The sequence below is a fragment of the Elgaria multicarinata genome, chromosome 1 (genome assembly GCF_023053635.1).
Source record: "Elgaria multicarinata webbii isolate HBS135686 ecotype San Diego chromosome 1, rElgMul1.1.pri, whole genome shotgun sequence".
In the NCBI taxonomy this organism is placed as follows: Eukaryota; Metazoa; Chordata; class Lepidosauria; order Squamata; family Anguidae; genus Elgaria; species Elgaria multicarinata.
Window position 1 is genome coordinate 33,194,750 of NC_086171.1, and position 16,089 is coordinate 33,210,838.

The window sequence follows — 16,089 nt, forward strand, 5'->3', positions numbered from 1 at the left end:
TTCCCCCACACCTCCGAAATTATTTCATGCAAAGCTCTGAGGGAAAAGAAATATTCAAACGGCTTTCCGAGAACAGAGGAGTCTGTCAGATGACAAGTTTATAACAAAGAAGGAAGTGCAGTTGTCTAGGTTGATTTAAAATGGTGCGGTTCTGGAGTCAGAGAGTCTTATAGTAGAGCTCTGCAAAAATTGGGTTAAAACAGGATAAAAACAGAAAATGATGTGCGTGTGTGTATGTGTGTGTTATTTTAATACAATGTGTCTCCTGAGATTAATTCTTTTTAATGGTTATTTAATTACTCTGGCTTACTTAGGCTATGGCTTCCTCTGGTCTACCAGAAAAATGGAACACTTGTTTGCAAAAGTTTATTACACCAACAATCACATTCTGCCATTTATAAATGATTCGCTTGGATCATGTACCTGAGGGCACCTTCACACATTACATTTGTTACCCATACACGTGCAACGTTTAAGTGTAAAACTGCCATGATTGTATGCAGCCCACAGTCCAGTGGTGTGTATCATAAAAGCATTGCAGATATCTAGAACTGCAGTAGAGAGCCAGTGTGGTGTAGTGGCTAGAGTGTTGGACTAGGAGTCGAGAGATCCAGGTTCTAGACTCCGCTCAGCCGTGGAAGCTCACTGGGTGATTTGAGGCCAGTCACAGATTCTCAGCCCAACCTACCTCACAGGGTTGCTGTTGTGAAGATAAAATGGTGAGGAGGAGGATTATGTACACTGCCTTGGGTTCCTTAGAGAGGAAAAAAGGAGGGATATAAATGCAATAAATAAATAAAACTGGGAATGGCTGCAGCCCTCTACCACATGTAGATGCGGTGCCAAAGGCATTTATGACAACCTGTACGGAGTGAGGCAGCTATAATGACCTCTTGGATTGTTCATTCTACCCAAATTCCCTCATTAACAGAGTTTGTAAAACCTGGCTTCGGACTCCAGTTTTGAGTGCAGTCCTAGTTAGAATTAATCATGCTTAGTGCCAATGGAAATATAATGCTACACTCCGCTATCGCAAACTATGAAAGGCAATGCACAAACTTGCAGTATGGCCCCATCACATAACTGTGGAGACTGAGAACCTAATGCCTGCACTGGACTTAGGCTTCTATATTTCCCCCTCTGTCTTCTAGTCACAATTCAAGTCACTGGTTTATGACGTACAGAGCCTTAAGTGCCTTGGGTGTCCCTTAGAAGCTGCCTTCTGCCAAATGTGAATCTTTTTTAAAAAAAAATATTGTGAAATTAACAAAACAGAACAGAGAACAAATGCTGGCACAGGGGGAGATTGAGAACAAACATTATATGCATAGGAATGTCTACCCCCCTCCCATCAGTTACAGCATTCATAAAAAGGGGGCAGAGTTATGCATAGGTTTCAGGAAAAGCAGACCAAATATCCATGTACTTATCCACTCACAAGTGGCGTCTATATACCACCCATTCAAATGTTGATAGCATTAAGTCCTCAGTCCGTTGCATTATGGGAGCTGAACATTTATCTTTCCAAAGAAATAATATCAGTCTTTTAGCTGTCATAAGAGCTTGGAAAATCCATTTGCACCGACCATGCGTTGACTTCCAAGAAAACCGGTAGGTAGTTTAGGAGGACATGCACATCATTCCATATTAAAGATTGTTTCAATACAAAGTTTATCTTTCTTATGACCTCCTCCCAAAAGGGGGGCAACTATTGGGCATTCCCAAAACATATGAATAAAAGAAGCATTAGGCGTGTTACATCTCCAACAATCATGCAAATTAGGCTAACCCATGTTAAAGAGGTGTTGTGGAGTCCAATAAATGGGGGGGGATTGTTGGATAAGGCGAAGCCTAAGATCAGTGGAAACTTCAGATACAGACACTAAGACAACAATCGATTGATTAGGCAAAATAGGGCACTCCAATTCTCTATCCCATTCCTGTAAATCCTAATCAAGGGACAGCAGCATTTAGGATGCTTCAAACAGGTGATGCCATCAAAGCCTGGAAATAGTGCTTTGGGACTGGGAGGATAATGGTGTGTATTTTTCTTTAATGGACTACCAAGCGGTAGAGGAGGGATGGAGGGATAGATAATAAGATATTTGGGGAGAGATGGACTACACCTTGCCCAGGGGGATATGGTTGAGAGATATAGGAAGGAGTTAAAACTGTATTTTAAAATGTTGTAAAATGTTTTGAGGACTGATGCTTGAAAAGAAGGATATAAAGCTAATAAATAAATATATTATTAGTATTTCAACTGTGTATCATGTTTGAAGTGGTATTCTTAGTGGCTGGCCTGCAACGGTTGACTATCTTCCCTTTGGATATTTCACAAAAGCACTTTCAGAACTTGTGGGCCAGACCAGCTTTTGGAAGCCACAGTTAAAAGTCTTTTTTCTGCAAACAATGAAATGTTTCATTTATGGTTCTTATTGTTTGACTCATAATTTTATGATTTAATGCACATTTTGTCATCATTGTAACCAACGTTGAGCTTCTTGGAATAGGCCTAGCTGTAATTTGAAATAAGTAAAAAAAAAATGGTTAATGTTATGAAGAGCTCGTTTATCACTGTATAGATAGAAACAACAATTTACTTGCAAATGTGCTACAAGATTTCTTTTCTATTATGGATGATCCCTCAAATATTTAGGGATAGGGATAATGAGCTTTTGTACACGAGGCTGTTAATCATTGCGCTTACTTTCGGTTTCATCGCAGAATTGAAATCCAAGCTCTACCCAAAAAGCTTTTCCTTTCCTGATTTTCCACTACATAACCTCTAGGTGGAGCAGTGCTATAGCAGAATAGTGCAAATACACAAGCAGAAACAGTGCTTTCAGAAATAATACCCCATAATTCCTGGGAAAGTATTCTGAAAAAATAGAAGCAAAACTGGAGGATCATAACATTGTCCAAATAACCTGTAAACAACCGTGAGTAAGGAATCACAGGAGCACAATAAATGCCTCATGTAGAACAGCTCAATTTGTAATTAATTATTGCAAGTATTTATTAATGCTATAGTTCATGGCCAGGCTGGTTGGGGGATGATAAAAGCTGTAGTCCAACATATCTAGAGGTCACCAGGTTGGGAAAGGCTACTAAAGTTCATGGTCTAATAGCCTGGAAGTCTTCCACATCCTGGTGTCTTCCTGATTTGTTGGACTAAATCTCCTATCATTACCAGCCAGCATGACCATGATTAGAGTTGCAGGCCAATACATCAGGAAGGCACTAGGTGTTGGGGAAGGTTGGTCTGTGTCTTCAATGTAGCTCCGAAACATATGAGACTCCACAGTAGAATATGCCAACAACCAGTTAGACTGCTAATATTTCATAGGTGGCTGGAAGGACAGGTTTGGCCTACTGGTCCTCTCCCATTGGCCTTTGATGCCTCTTCCCTTTTTCTTGCAACTTGTTATTCCCAAATGCTTCCTATTCGTTTCCAGCTGGCTACCATGTTTCTTAATCAAGGGTGCCGAAATCCAGGCACCTGGTAGCCATTGGCACCTAGAAAATCAGTCCTGGCGACTGGCATTTGGGTTGCTGAAAAAGTCAGGAAGCAAGCTTTCACTCTCATCTCCTAGAAAAGTTTTCTGGCTCCTAAATGTTGGATGTACTCGACACCTTTTCTTAATAATCCTGCACACATATGCAAATGCAAATTTAATTCAAAATGGCCCAAACAGACGGAACCATTTATAGGAAAGTTGTGAATGGTGGGCCTGGTGCAGGTAAGTTTAAGATAGTAGGGTGGAGCTTGCCAGTATGGGAGACCCAGGCCCTGATATTATTTCTATGTGCCGGTATGTGTCCATCTGAGCTAACAGAACACATAATTGAGTAATGCTGCAATAGGGGCTGATGGGAGATAAAACAAAGATCCAGCTGCAAAGGAAGGTCTGTGTTTTCTGTACAACATCTAAAGAAGAGAAGCTCTAAAACTCACTTGCTTTTTATTAGTGCTTCCAGTGTCACAGAAATGAAAGCTCATATTAAAGGTAGTGTATGTTTCTATCATAAAAAGAGAGAAAGGAAGAAGAAACCACCCCCACCAGGCTACTATTTATCAGTACTGCAGGAGATTCTTTTATTACCTCTTTGCAGGATGTACATCTCTTGTGATGTAGTTATTGATTTAACAAGTAAACTTTCTAGCTGGCTTTTATCTGGGAATTAGCATTCCAGACTGAAATGGACCCCACATTATTCCAATAGTGCTGAGATACAAGATTGCTGCATATTCCAAGAGCCATGTAATCACCCTATTAGGGTTGTCTCTGCTGCCACATGAAAGCGTGGTCTTTAAGGACTCAAGCAATTATGATGTAGTCCTGTCAGGCAATTCTAAAACCTCCTTGTGCATTGTATTTTTTTGGTGTGTTTTTTTTTAATCTTTCCACAGGTTTGGACATTCGGCAAGCTCAGGTTATTGTGCTGTCATCGGGTACCAAATGCATAAACGGAGAATACCTTAATGACCAAGGGCTGGTGGTTAATGACTGTCATGCAGAAATTGTGGCAAGGAGGGCCTTCATTCACTTCCTTTACTCGCAGCTGGAGCTGCACCTGAGGTAAATTTGGTTTCGATAATGTTCAGAAATTGATAGTTGTCAGAGGTTTCTAAAGTTCCAGCACAGAGAACAAAGGGGAAATTTAAAAAACGGTGTTATTCTTCCCCAAGTTAACAAAGGAAAGGTTTTTTGTTTTCTTAAATCAGTTAAGAATGTAAGAAGGGCTGTCTTGGGTCAGACCAAAAGCCTGTCTAGTCTAGCATTCTGTTCCTGCAGTGGACAACCTGATGCCAATTGGAAGCCCCAAGCAGGACATGAGTGCAACAGCACCCTGCCACCCATCTTCCAAAGCAACTGGCGTACAGAGGCATACTACCTCTGATGCTGGAGGTAGCATACAGCCATCAGGGCTAGTAGCCATTGATAGCCTTCTCAGTAGCAGGAATTGAGAAAAATAGCACCTGCCCATTCATGTGCCCCAACAAATGGAATTTAAAGGGCTTTTCTACATGAGGCATTTGTCCTGTGCTTGTCATTTCCTACTCACTGTTGTTTATGGGGTTTTTAGATGACATAATGATCCTCCAGTTTCTTTTTTGGGTCTAACTAGCACTTTTGGCAAGTTGTGTGTGTTTTTAGAGCAGGTAAAATGCAGGATTTCATTGTGAAAGCGAAAGAAAGCACAATTTCCTCTTGTGTATTTGCACTATTCCACTATACTACATAGAGATTATGTCATAGAAAAGCAGGAAAAGCAAAGCTCTTCGTGTAGCGCTTGGATCTCAAGTCTGCGACGAGACCGAACATAAATACAGTGGATTAACAGCTGATTAGCAGCCTCATGTAGAAAAGTTCAAAGGCATACTGCCTCTGATGCTGGAGGTAATATATAACCATCATAACTAGTAGCCATCAAAAGCTTTATCCTCCATGAATTTATCAAATCACTTTTAAAGCTGTCAAAGCTGGTGACCATCACTACATTTAAGGGTAGAGAGTTCCATAGTTTAACCTCAAAACAGTCCGGAGCAGGGGCGCTAGGCAATCCCTTATGTTGCCTAGTGCCCCTGCACCTCCCAGGAAAGCAATAAAAACAGAGTTTCATCAAGCCCCCAATGAGGGCTGTTCTACTGGGCTGAAGGTGGGCTCCATTCAGTTTGATGGGTCCCAAGTTGTACAGGCCTAGTAGAGAGATACATCAAAACATTGAGTTCATGCTAGCAATCCATTGCGTTCCAATAACCAGAAATCTGTTTTAACCCAGTTTGGAATAATGACGGTTCCAATGTAGTTGTTTTTCTAACTCGCCATTTACGAGCTTGCTTGAAGAGTACGGCCCAAATAACTGTACAAAGGGAGTCAGATTTAGCCCGGAGTCATTTCATTCATACCAGTCTATCTTCCTTCGGTAGCTATTAAATTTTAATCATAAAACTGTGTTTTATGAAACCTCTTGGTTGTTTGCGATGAACACTTGAAGCACAAACCAGATAAGAGGAGTGAAAGAGAACGAAAGAGTGGCCATCTTCTTATTATAGGCATTTTCTTCCTTCACTGCTGCTGAGTCATAGCGGGGAAGGTTATTTACGATGAACATGCTCTCTTGTATTTTGTTGGTCATTAATACATTCTTTGGGTCATAAAAGAGCTGCCCGCTAGTGCATGAAGCAGACAGCAGCCCTGGAATCTAAGCAGTATACAGTAATACTCCCTCCACAGCACACAGTTAAACTATGAAATTCACAACCACAAGATGTCGTGATGGCTACTAATTTGGATGGCTTGAAAAGGGGATTGGGCAAATTCCTGGGGGAGAAGGCTATCAATGGCTACTAGTCCTGATGGCTATATGATACCTCCAGTATCAGAGACAGTATGCCCAGATATACCAGTGGCTAGGATCATGGGGAGGGGGTGCTGTTGCCCTCATATCCCGCTTGTGGGTTTCTTGTGGGCAGCTGGTTGGCCACTGTGACAACAGAGTGCTGGACGAGATGGATCATGGTCTGACATAATATGACTTTTCTTGTTTTCGTATGTTCTTTGGGTGAACATGTTCTTACGTTCACCCAGGGATCATAGGATCGCTCTCTAATTATTATGTTTTAAATGCTAAACTTCCCTTCGTCCAATTGGATTCTAAACTGGCGTACAAATGTCATCAATAAAATAGTTCAGACAAAATGCAAGACTTTTTTTCCTTTTTTTTACAAATCCCTTCGAAACAGACCAACAAACTGAGAAACAGCAAAACTGAAAGGCAGACTGTGAAGTCAGAACCCTTGAAGCTCCCTGGGCAAATAAAAATGTCTTTCCCTGGTACCGAAAAGACTGTAGAGCCAGTGCCGGTCTTACCTGTTTGGATGAGGCATCTCAAAGTCAGGTGCACTCCTGTTACACCTGCTCGTTGACAGAACGCAATATGGCAGTAATAGAGCAGATGAGCATAACTTAAAAGGACGAGAGAAGAAATGAGAAACCACAAGGAATCAGCCATAACTGATACGCTATTTTTTATCGCCTGTGCTTTCCCCCCTCCCGCCCCCATTTTGGGTTTACATTAAATTATTATGTTTTCTCCACTTAGCAATCCTTGTGCTTGCTTTGTGTTAAGAATGGCATCCGTGCCTCTAGGGATAGAAGTGCAATCACTGTTTCTTAAGCTCTCTATTGATCCATCTCCATAGCACACTCAGTTATGTTATTATGTTATTTGGATCAATGCTGCATTCTTTTGTGAAGGGAATTCTCCAAGAAGCACAGAACTCTGCTCGCAACAACTCCTACAGATGACTTTTCTCTATTTAGCCAGGAGCTGCACTGCTGACCCATACAAAACACACACACACATTGTCTAATGCCCTCTGAAATACAGTTAAAAGTCTTGCAAAGTCTTTTTTTTTCAATGCAGTAATACATTGATGACCTTTTTGGTATCCCTTGTTCGCACATGATGTTGATTGAGACCCCCTCGGGTTCAGTGGAAAAAAAGCCAGGAGAGGGTTCAAAGTGAGGTTAAACATACTTTTTCTGCTCTCTGGGAAAGAATAGCACAATTACATTTGCTTGCTCCTCTCCCCCGCTCCAAATGCCCACTCTTTCTTTCTTTCTTTCTTCTTCCTCTTCAATGAATTGGATTGGCAGTAGACTCAGGATAACCCAAAAATAGCCCTTCTTCACACAATGCCCAATTAATATATGGAACTCACTGCCACGAAGTTGTAGTAGATGGCTTTAAAATGGAAGTAGACAGATTTATGGAGGCCACTCCCAGGTGCTGTGGATGGAAAACCAGAGTGAAAGGAGTGTTGCCTTCATACCCTGTTGTGGGTTTCTCATAAGCATTTATCTAGCTGACCACTGATGGAAACTGGATGCTTGGCAAAATGCACCAGCAGGGCTTTTCTTCTGATCTCTCTCTCTCTCTCTCTCAGAGTGTATTGAGGCATTACTTTATGGGGGGCTTCCCTACTCCCATGGGTAGCATAAGCTCATAAGACCTGCCTGCAGAAGATATCGGCAGCTGCTGATATCATTGCGATGAACACTAGGTCCAATTGAGGCTGGTGGCTGAAACTGCTCCGCACCTGGGATAGCTCCTTTAGAGTTCTGACTGAAACCCGGAGCGGATTCGCCACCTTGTTGACATCGGAACCACCAACCTCCACTGGCTAGGTCAGCTCTACCCATCAACATAAATCAGGTATCAATGGCTACTAGTCCTGATGACTATGTGCCACCTCCAGTACCAGAGGCAGCAAGCTTATATATACTACACCAGTTGATGGGAAAGATGGAGGGAAGGGTCCTGCAGAACCCATGTCCTGCTTGTGGTTTTCTGGTCGACAGCTGGTTGGCCACTGAGTGAACGGAGTGCAGGACTAGATGGATTATTGGTCTAATCCTGCATGGCTCTTCTTATGTTCAGCGGTAGTACTAAGTGATATACTTGGGGCCTTGACATTAGGTTGCAAGGCTAGTCAGCTTGACTCGGATTTCAGCTACGGGAGAGAAAGACCTATAGGGGAAAAGGGCTCTGCATGACGGCTCCATTTTTCCCAGGCCAGTAAATGACTTGAGACAGCGCCTTCTCCCTTACCATCCAGCCTGATCACTGAGGTTGTCGGAGGGCATGCTCCTGGTGGTTCCACGTGGACCAATTGGAATCCATCAGGAGAAGAGCCTTCAGTGTGGTGGCCCCTTCTCTGTGGAACTCTCTGCCCCTGGAGGTCAGGCAGGTACCAACACTAGGCTGCTTCCAGCGCCTCCTGAAAACAACTCTGTTTTCAACTGACTAGCCACTGTTTTTCTGGTTCCTTTGTTTTTAAATTGAACAATTTAAATTTGTATTAGTAGTGGTAGTAGTAGTAGTATTCCATTTCTATACCACCCCATAGCCGAAGCTCTCTGGGCAGTTTACAAAAGATTAAAACATTAAATATTAAAAAATCAATATACAAAATTTAAAAACATAAAAACAGACAATATACAAAGAGAATATCCATTTAAAACAACTTTGAGCTCTCAGCCAAAGATAGATCAATTAAAAACTCAACATATGCTGTTAAATGCCTGGGAGAACAGAAAAGTCTTGACCTGGCACCGAAAATATAACAATGTTGGTGCCAGGCAAGCCTCATCAGGGAGATCATTCCATAATTGGGGGGCCACCACAGAGAAGGCTCTCTCCCTTGTTGCTGTCCTCTGAGCTTCCCTCAGAGTAGGAACCCTTAGATGTTTTTAATTTTATTTCTTTTATGGTTTATACCTATGCTCACCACTCTGGAAACTCTTCTGTTAGATAACTGAGTGATATATAAATATTGTATAATTATTATTATTATTATTATTATTATTATTATTATTATTATTATTATTTCTCCTACAGAGCTGAGGCCCTAACTTATTTCTAGCACCCTGCCCTTTGTATGCACACCTAGCAACTGTCTCTAAATACCACTAGTGTTATTTTTATTTATTTGTATGTTTCTTTTCTATTTTGTTTCATGTAATGGATTTTAAAACCACCTTTTAGGATCAATTATCCTCCCAAGGCAGTTTAGAATACTTAACAATATAATAATGCAGTAATGCTATTTGGTTTCATAATAGCAGGCCATAGCAGTGTTCTGATTTTGGCTTTGTATGATTTCAAAATGGGTGTGATTGTTTTAAACTCCCAAGTGGCCTGATCTTCAGGTATTCCATTGTTCTAGAGGTCTGTGGTGGGGTGATCAATGCAGTTAAAGTAGCTGGGAGGTTTCTCAGAAGGTGGTAGGGAAATGAGGGAGCCGCAGGCACCCACCCTCTCCTCAGGAGATCCTACTGGCTCAGTGTTCCTGTCAAGCAGGGTAATGTGCCTGTAAATTTCACTCGACAGAAAACGCATCACAGCATCCGAAACTGACAAAACAAGCAAACCATGAAAGAGTGACAGCCAAACAGTTTTAACAGCATGCAGGCTGTGCCGGAGGAGGAGGTAGCACTCCAGCAGGAAGACAAGCTAGTAGAAAGAAAACACAAGGAGTTGCTAAGCATTGTTGATTACGCTTGTGGAAGAGAAAATATATTTTAGTTGCATTTGGAGTTAGCAGGAATAACAACCACGCTGGAAGAAAAAAAAACACTGATCCATCAGCGTGAGCAACTTCCACACCAACAGGCCACATTCCTGCTAATCAGACCATTAAAGCTGATATCTGCTTCTCATGTTCAGACATGATTGTATATACTTGTTCTGGAAAATAGATATGCACTGTAACTTGTAAAAGCCAGAACGAGTCTCCCTTCTGCAAGCATTAGGCAGCCAATACCATTATCAGGCATTGTACCAAGCATATGTGCCCAGAAAAATAAATAATATATCTGCCTGCCACTCATGCATAAACAGTTTGTCCAAAAACGAGAGAGAGAACAGAATGTATAAAGTGATTTAGAGCTTTTCCACACACACGATTTATTGCATGCTTGTGATTGGTCACTCACGGAAGTTTGTGGGTCATTTTCATGATGTCGTCAACATCCAATGCCTCTCCCACCATTTTCAAGTGGTAATCTGCCATTTTATAAAAAACCCAAAAATGCACTAAGAAATGGAAAACATGCTTTAAGGCATCGCCGTCTGCTGGCAGTAAAATTGAAGTATACAGGAAGGAACTAGCAAAATCAAGGGAGGAAGCGCGTTCTGATCCTTAAACCCACAAAGACTCCAGGAGACAAAGCCCCAGTAAGGCTGCAGGATTTTTGCTAAATGTGGAGAAGCCCTTAGAAGGATTTCCTGAGGAAAAACTACCATATGTGACCCTAATTATATTCTCCCACATGTGCTTTTCTCTGTGTAAGAATATATTTTTGTGCATTTGTACTTGACAGACTGGGAGTACACTGAAGCCCATTTCAGACAGGTCCAGTACTAGCACACGGCATCCTCAGGCAGTGCTGGGGCCCAATTAAGAATGTAAGAGCCATGCTGATTCAGTCCAAAGGCCGACATAGTCCAGTGTTGTGTTCCCACACTGGCCAATTAGCTGCCTGTGGGAAGCCACAAGTAGGACATTAATGCAATTGGAGAATCCAGGGCAGACACTACTGTTGACTGCCCTGGACTCTCAAATTAGCACCAGGCAGTGAGCCACCATCTTAATTTCCTACAGTGCCCTTCAGTGCTGCTACATATTATTATTATTATTATTATTATTATTATTATTATTATTATTATTATAGCACCATCAGTGTACATGGTGCTGTACAGAGTAAAACAATAAAATAGCAAAACCCTGCCGCATAGGCTTACATTCTAATAAAATCACAATAAAACAATAAGAAGGGGAAGAGAATGCACAGGGTAGAGTAAAACTAACAATATAAAAGTCAGATCATAGTCTGGAATAATGGTGTAATCTTCTACCCAGCAATGGCACAATGAGGTCCTTGCACACTTACACTTGTATGCATGTAAGCTCAATTCAGATGTTTGTTTATTGATTTGATTTGTACGTCACCCTTCTACCAAAAATGGCACTCAAGGTGGCTTACAATCACTAATACAACCTGATAAAAACAAGGATCAGCAAATACGTTAAAACACAATAAAAAACACAACAATAACAGTAAAAACAGCATCCAGCTCAACAGACCAGCCTACACTCCAAAGGCCCATTTTAATAAAGCAGTCTTTGGCCGCTGGTGGAAGGACAGGAGAATGAGAGAGAACCTAGCCTCCCTCGGCAGAGAGTTCCACAGTCAGGGAGCAGCCACCAAAAAGGCCCTATTTCATGTTGCCATCAGATGCACCTCTGTTTTGAAAGAAAGACCTCTCCCAAAGATCTTAGGAACTGGGCAAGCTTGTATGGGAGAAGGCAGTCTTTCAGGTAGCCTGGTCTCAAGCCCTATAGATGTTTATAGGTCCTCCAGTACTTTGAATTCTGACTGGAAACAGACCAGTAGCCAATGAAGCTGTTGAAACAAGGTAGTCACGTGCTCCCTGTAACGAGCCCCAGTCAACAGTCTGGCTGCAACATTCTGGACCAGCTGCAGGGGTCCATATTGAAATAAATGTATTTTAATTAGGAATAAAATCTACCATGGCAATGCCACTGCCCACCCCCTCACCACATTGGATCAACCCAGATCAAAGAGGCTTTAAAGAAGTGTCTTTTAGGATCATTGGATGGGAGAGAAATCAAATCTCCTTAACACGGGCTCTCTTTCTGGTTCTCTTCCTCGTTTGAAACGAACACTTTTCACAGAGAAAAGACCAGCGACCATGTGGCCTGTACATTTCAATGGGACAGCACCCTCTAGTGGGCATTTTATAGCGCAATCTCAGAGGAGTCGGATTAAAAAGAGATTTATTTTGTGACTCTAAAACCGAGAAAAGGTGCGGGAGGCCCGCAGGAGGTGGATGGTGGCATCAAGTACCTGCGAACATCCATGAGAGGCCAGCAATGAAAGTGCTATCAAACACTCATCTGATGACGCTCTTTGAAAACATCATTCAAAGGTCCTGGCAATATCAAAAAGACTTCCCTACGAAACCCAGGTTGGACACAGAATCCTGGACTAGATGGCTTGAGCAGACTCATTTCTTACGTTCTTACGCTTTGCCATCTGAAAAAAATCAGGATGAGAAATATATAGATGAGTTCTTAGCATAATGGAGCAGTGTAGTTACACAAATCTGTGCAGGAGTGTGCATTTTAGAAGACATGGCAGAAATTATTATTATATTTATTAATATCCTGCCTTTTTCCCCAATACCGGGACTCAAGGGGGCTTTACAAATTTAAACATGTACAGTTAAAACAGATAAGAGATATACAAAAAAATTAAAAAAAAGTAAACATGCTACAATATTAAAACATTTAAAATACTTTTTTTAAAAAAAAAATCCAATATATAAACAATGCGTAAACAGAGGTCCAGACTACACCCCAAAGGCCAGACAGAACAGAAAAATTTTAGCCTTTCTCTGGAATCACACCAGGGAGGGAGCCAGTCTAGCTTCCCTAGAAAGGGAGTTCCAGAGCCCCGGGGCAACCACCGAGAAGGCCTTCTCCCGCATTCCCACCAGGCGTGCCTGTGATGGTGGTGGGACCTAGAGAAGGGATTCCTCTGAAGATCTGGCAGGCTCGTAAGGGAGAGTACAGTCTTTCAGATAATCTGGATGCAAGCAGTATAGGGCTTTATAGGCCATAGCCAGCTCTTTGAATTGTGCCTGGAAGCAGACTGGAAGACAGTGGCAATGTTTTAACAAGGGCTCTCTTTCTGGTTCTCTGCTCCCGGTAACTTAAATATAGTCTTGCCAGGAAAGTTGGCACAGGCAGCAAAGGAGGGTTGAGGAGCCATGTGGACTAGCCTGACACACAACGTTTCCACCCTCCCCTAATGTCCACATGTGGAGCCAGGGTCAGAAGACGTTCCATACGCCTAGAACGGCATGCATAAAGCTCCTTCCGTGCAGATATCGGAGGAATTTTGAAGCAGCATGCATTCTGATGCAGAGCGGGGCTAGTCCACATGACACCACGCATTCCCTCAAGGCACAGAAGAGGTCGTATGCACACCTACCCTATCATCAGCCCACGTGCAGCTGAAAGGATAGCTGAGGAGAAAGAGTTACCCTACGGTTTCTCTACAACAGCCTCCCCCAATCTGGTGCCATCCGTGCTGGCTGAGGAATGCTAGGACTTCTAGTCCAACGCATGTGGAGGGCACCGGGTGAGGCAAAGCTGCTTAACATGCTTTTCTGTGGAGTTCCATTTTTTGTTCTTCGATGTCGTCCAGCTTCAAAGCCACGGAAAGACAACACCTTCTGGCACCAGCACCAATTCCCAGATATTTACAGAACAGAGGATACCGTAGGTAAACTGCTGGCTGAATCGATTTCAAGTCAGCACTGACCTGAGGCAAACACACAATCTAAGCAAGCTCAGTAACACACTGAAGTGAACAGTACAGGCATCACTGAGGGCCCATTCCTTTGTTACTTGGCCGCTGGGATTGTAGCTGAGGTGAGATTTGGAGTAGGCCTCAGGCTCAGGAACTGCTCCCCTACTCTCCTTGATATGGTTAGAAATGAATAACTGAACAGGGAGGTTTCTGTTTTCATTTGAACAGAATGATTTCTCAAGGTTCCTAGTAACTAGGGCTGTGCAAGCCTCAGGCCTTAAATTAAGAAATCCAAATCACAGAGGCCATTTTATGATGGATCCGCCATTTTATGACGGATCTGCCATTTCCTTGCACAGCCCTAGGCCCCCGTACAGCCTAGAACTCCCAGCATGCAGTGCCTGGGAAGGCTGTACTTACCTGGGGGCAGGAACAGAGGGCATTCGTGTACTGGCCCCCGCCATTGCCCACTCCTCAGTGCGATCATCTCCTTGGCGCTATCGCCAGCTTTCTGGCGTGATCTGCTGCCGCAATCAGGAATACTCCATTGGCCTTGGAGGAGTCCCTGCGAGTTCCACAGGTGCCTTGAAGCTGCCTGCTTCCCCCAACAGCAGCTGGTTGCGCCAGGAAGCTGCCGATGGCACAGAGAAGCTGGCAATAGCACCAGGTAGCTGGCAATAGTGCTGAGGAGGAGGCAATCGCTCTGAGCAGTGGGGGGCACGGGAAAGCAGAGGCTGCTCTGGGAAATTAGGGTGTGCCACGGCACACCTAGCACACCCTGTGTGCATGCCTATAGTAGTAGTGCTAGTAGTATCCAATTGGATATTTCCCTAGCAGTTTTTCAGCAGAGGCAATAAATTTGGCTTTATTGACAAAGTCAGAGAGAACCGAGTTGCTTTCTGCAAGGATCTGAAGGTGCTGGCTGCTCCCCAGATAATCTGATGGGGGAGCAATGAATTTAGGGGCATTAAGCTGTGAAAACAAAATGCATAACTCTCCAGAAGAAACCAAACACAAGATACCACTGGCATCTCTGAATCCTCTCACTGCTCAAAGAACTGGGATGCACATAACCAATATCTATCTGCAGTTTTTGGCCAGATCAATACCTTGCATCATATCAGCATGATCCCATCATGGTCGTGCTGTATCCCTCTTGCACATTTATACCTCGTAGCACACACAATGACATCTGTTGTGGTATTTTTTGAATAATCCAGGGGGCTGTCTATGTGCTCTGGAAGCCCCGGGGTGGCTCCAAATCCACGCTATGTCGGTTATATGACACAGCCACAAATTCAGAGCCACCCTGGGTCAAAGAGCTGAAGATCAGGAGCCGAAAAGTCAGGGACTTACCCCGACTTTTCCTGCCGGAGCAAGGTCAGCCTGTCCTCTCTCTGGTGTTGCTCTGGGGGCGTTCCTGGGCAGAAGGCGGCCTCCCAATTGTTGCTAGAAGCCACAGGGGGGAGGGGCAAGCCGGGCAAGCCTGATGGCTGCCGGAAAGCCTGCACTTTATTCAACACCATCCCACACCAGTGATACCGCGGGTTTTGGTGGCAGAGTGGTACCAACTCGGCACCATGAAGACAGCCCCTAGAATAAAAAAGCAGGGGGAAATGCTAGAAAAAGCAGCATATGGAATCCTTAATGTGGCCCAACAGTTATCAGTGCATTTCAGTACCAATAAAAAGCACTAATGTATATCAAGCCGTTGACTCTAGGTAGAAACCCAGGGCCAAGTCATGAGTGCACAGGCAGGTCTTAACAGTCTCAGGGTGCACGTGTATTATTTTCACATTCACCCACCTTGTCCTCATTGCTTCGACATTTCTGTACTTTGTTGGTCTACAGTTCTGTGGCTTGTGGGGAAGCCAATACACAACTGATTACCAAAAGATGTAGTGATGGCCACCAGCCTGGATGGCTTTTAAAAAGGGTTGGATAAATTCCTGGAGGAGAAGGCTATCCATGGCTACTAGTCTTGATGTCTATGTGCTACCGCCAGTATCACAGGCAGTAAGCTTATGTACACCAGTTGCTGGGGAACATGTTGCTGGTCGACAGCTGGTTGGCCTCTGTGTGAACAGAGTGCTGGACTAGATGGTGCCTTAGTCTGATCCAGCAGGGCTCTTCTTATGTTCTCATGATTTCTCAGACAAATCAAAAACTTTTGAGA

General features: G+C 43.3%; 1 protein-coding gene across 1 annotated transcript in view; it reads left to right on the forward strand.

Annotated features, from left to right (window-relative positions):
- ADARB2 (adenosine deaminase RNA specific B2 (inactive)) overlaps positions 1-16,089 on the forward strand; it is a 484,223-nt gene that overhangs the window by 407,030 nt on the left and 61,104 nt on the right. The window contains exon 6 of the mRNA XM_063125777.1: positions 4,415-4,583. Coding sequence (XP_062981847.1) covers positions 4,415-4,583 — 169 coding nt within the window. The remainder of the gene's footprint in view (positions 1-4,414; positions 4,584-16,089) is intronic.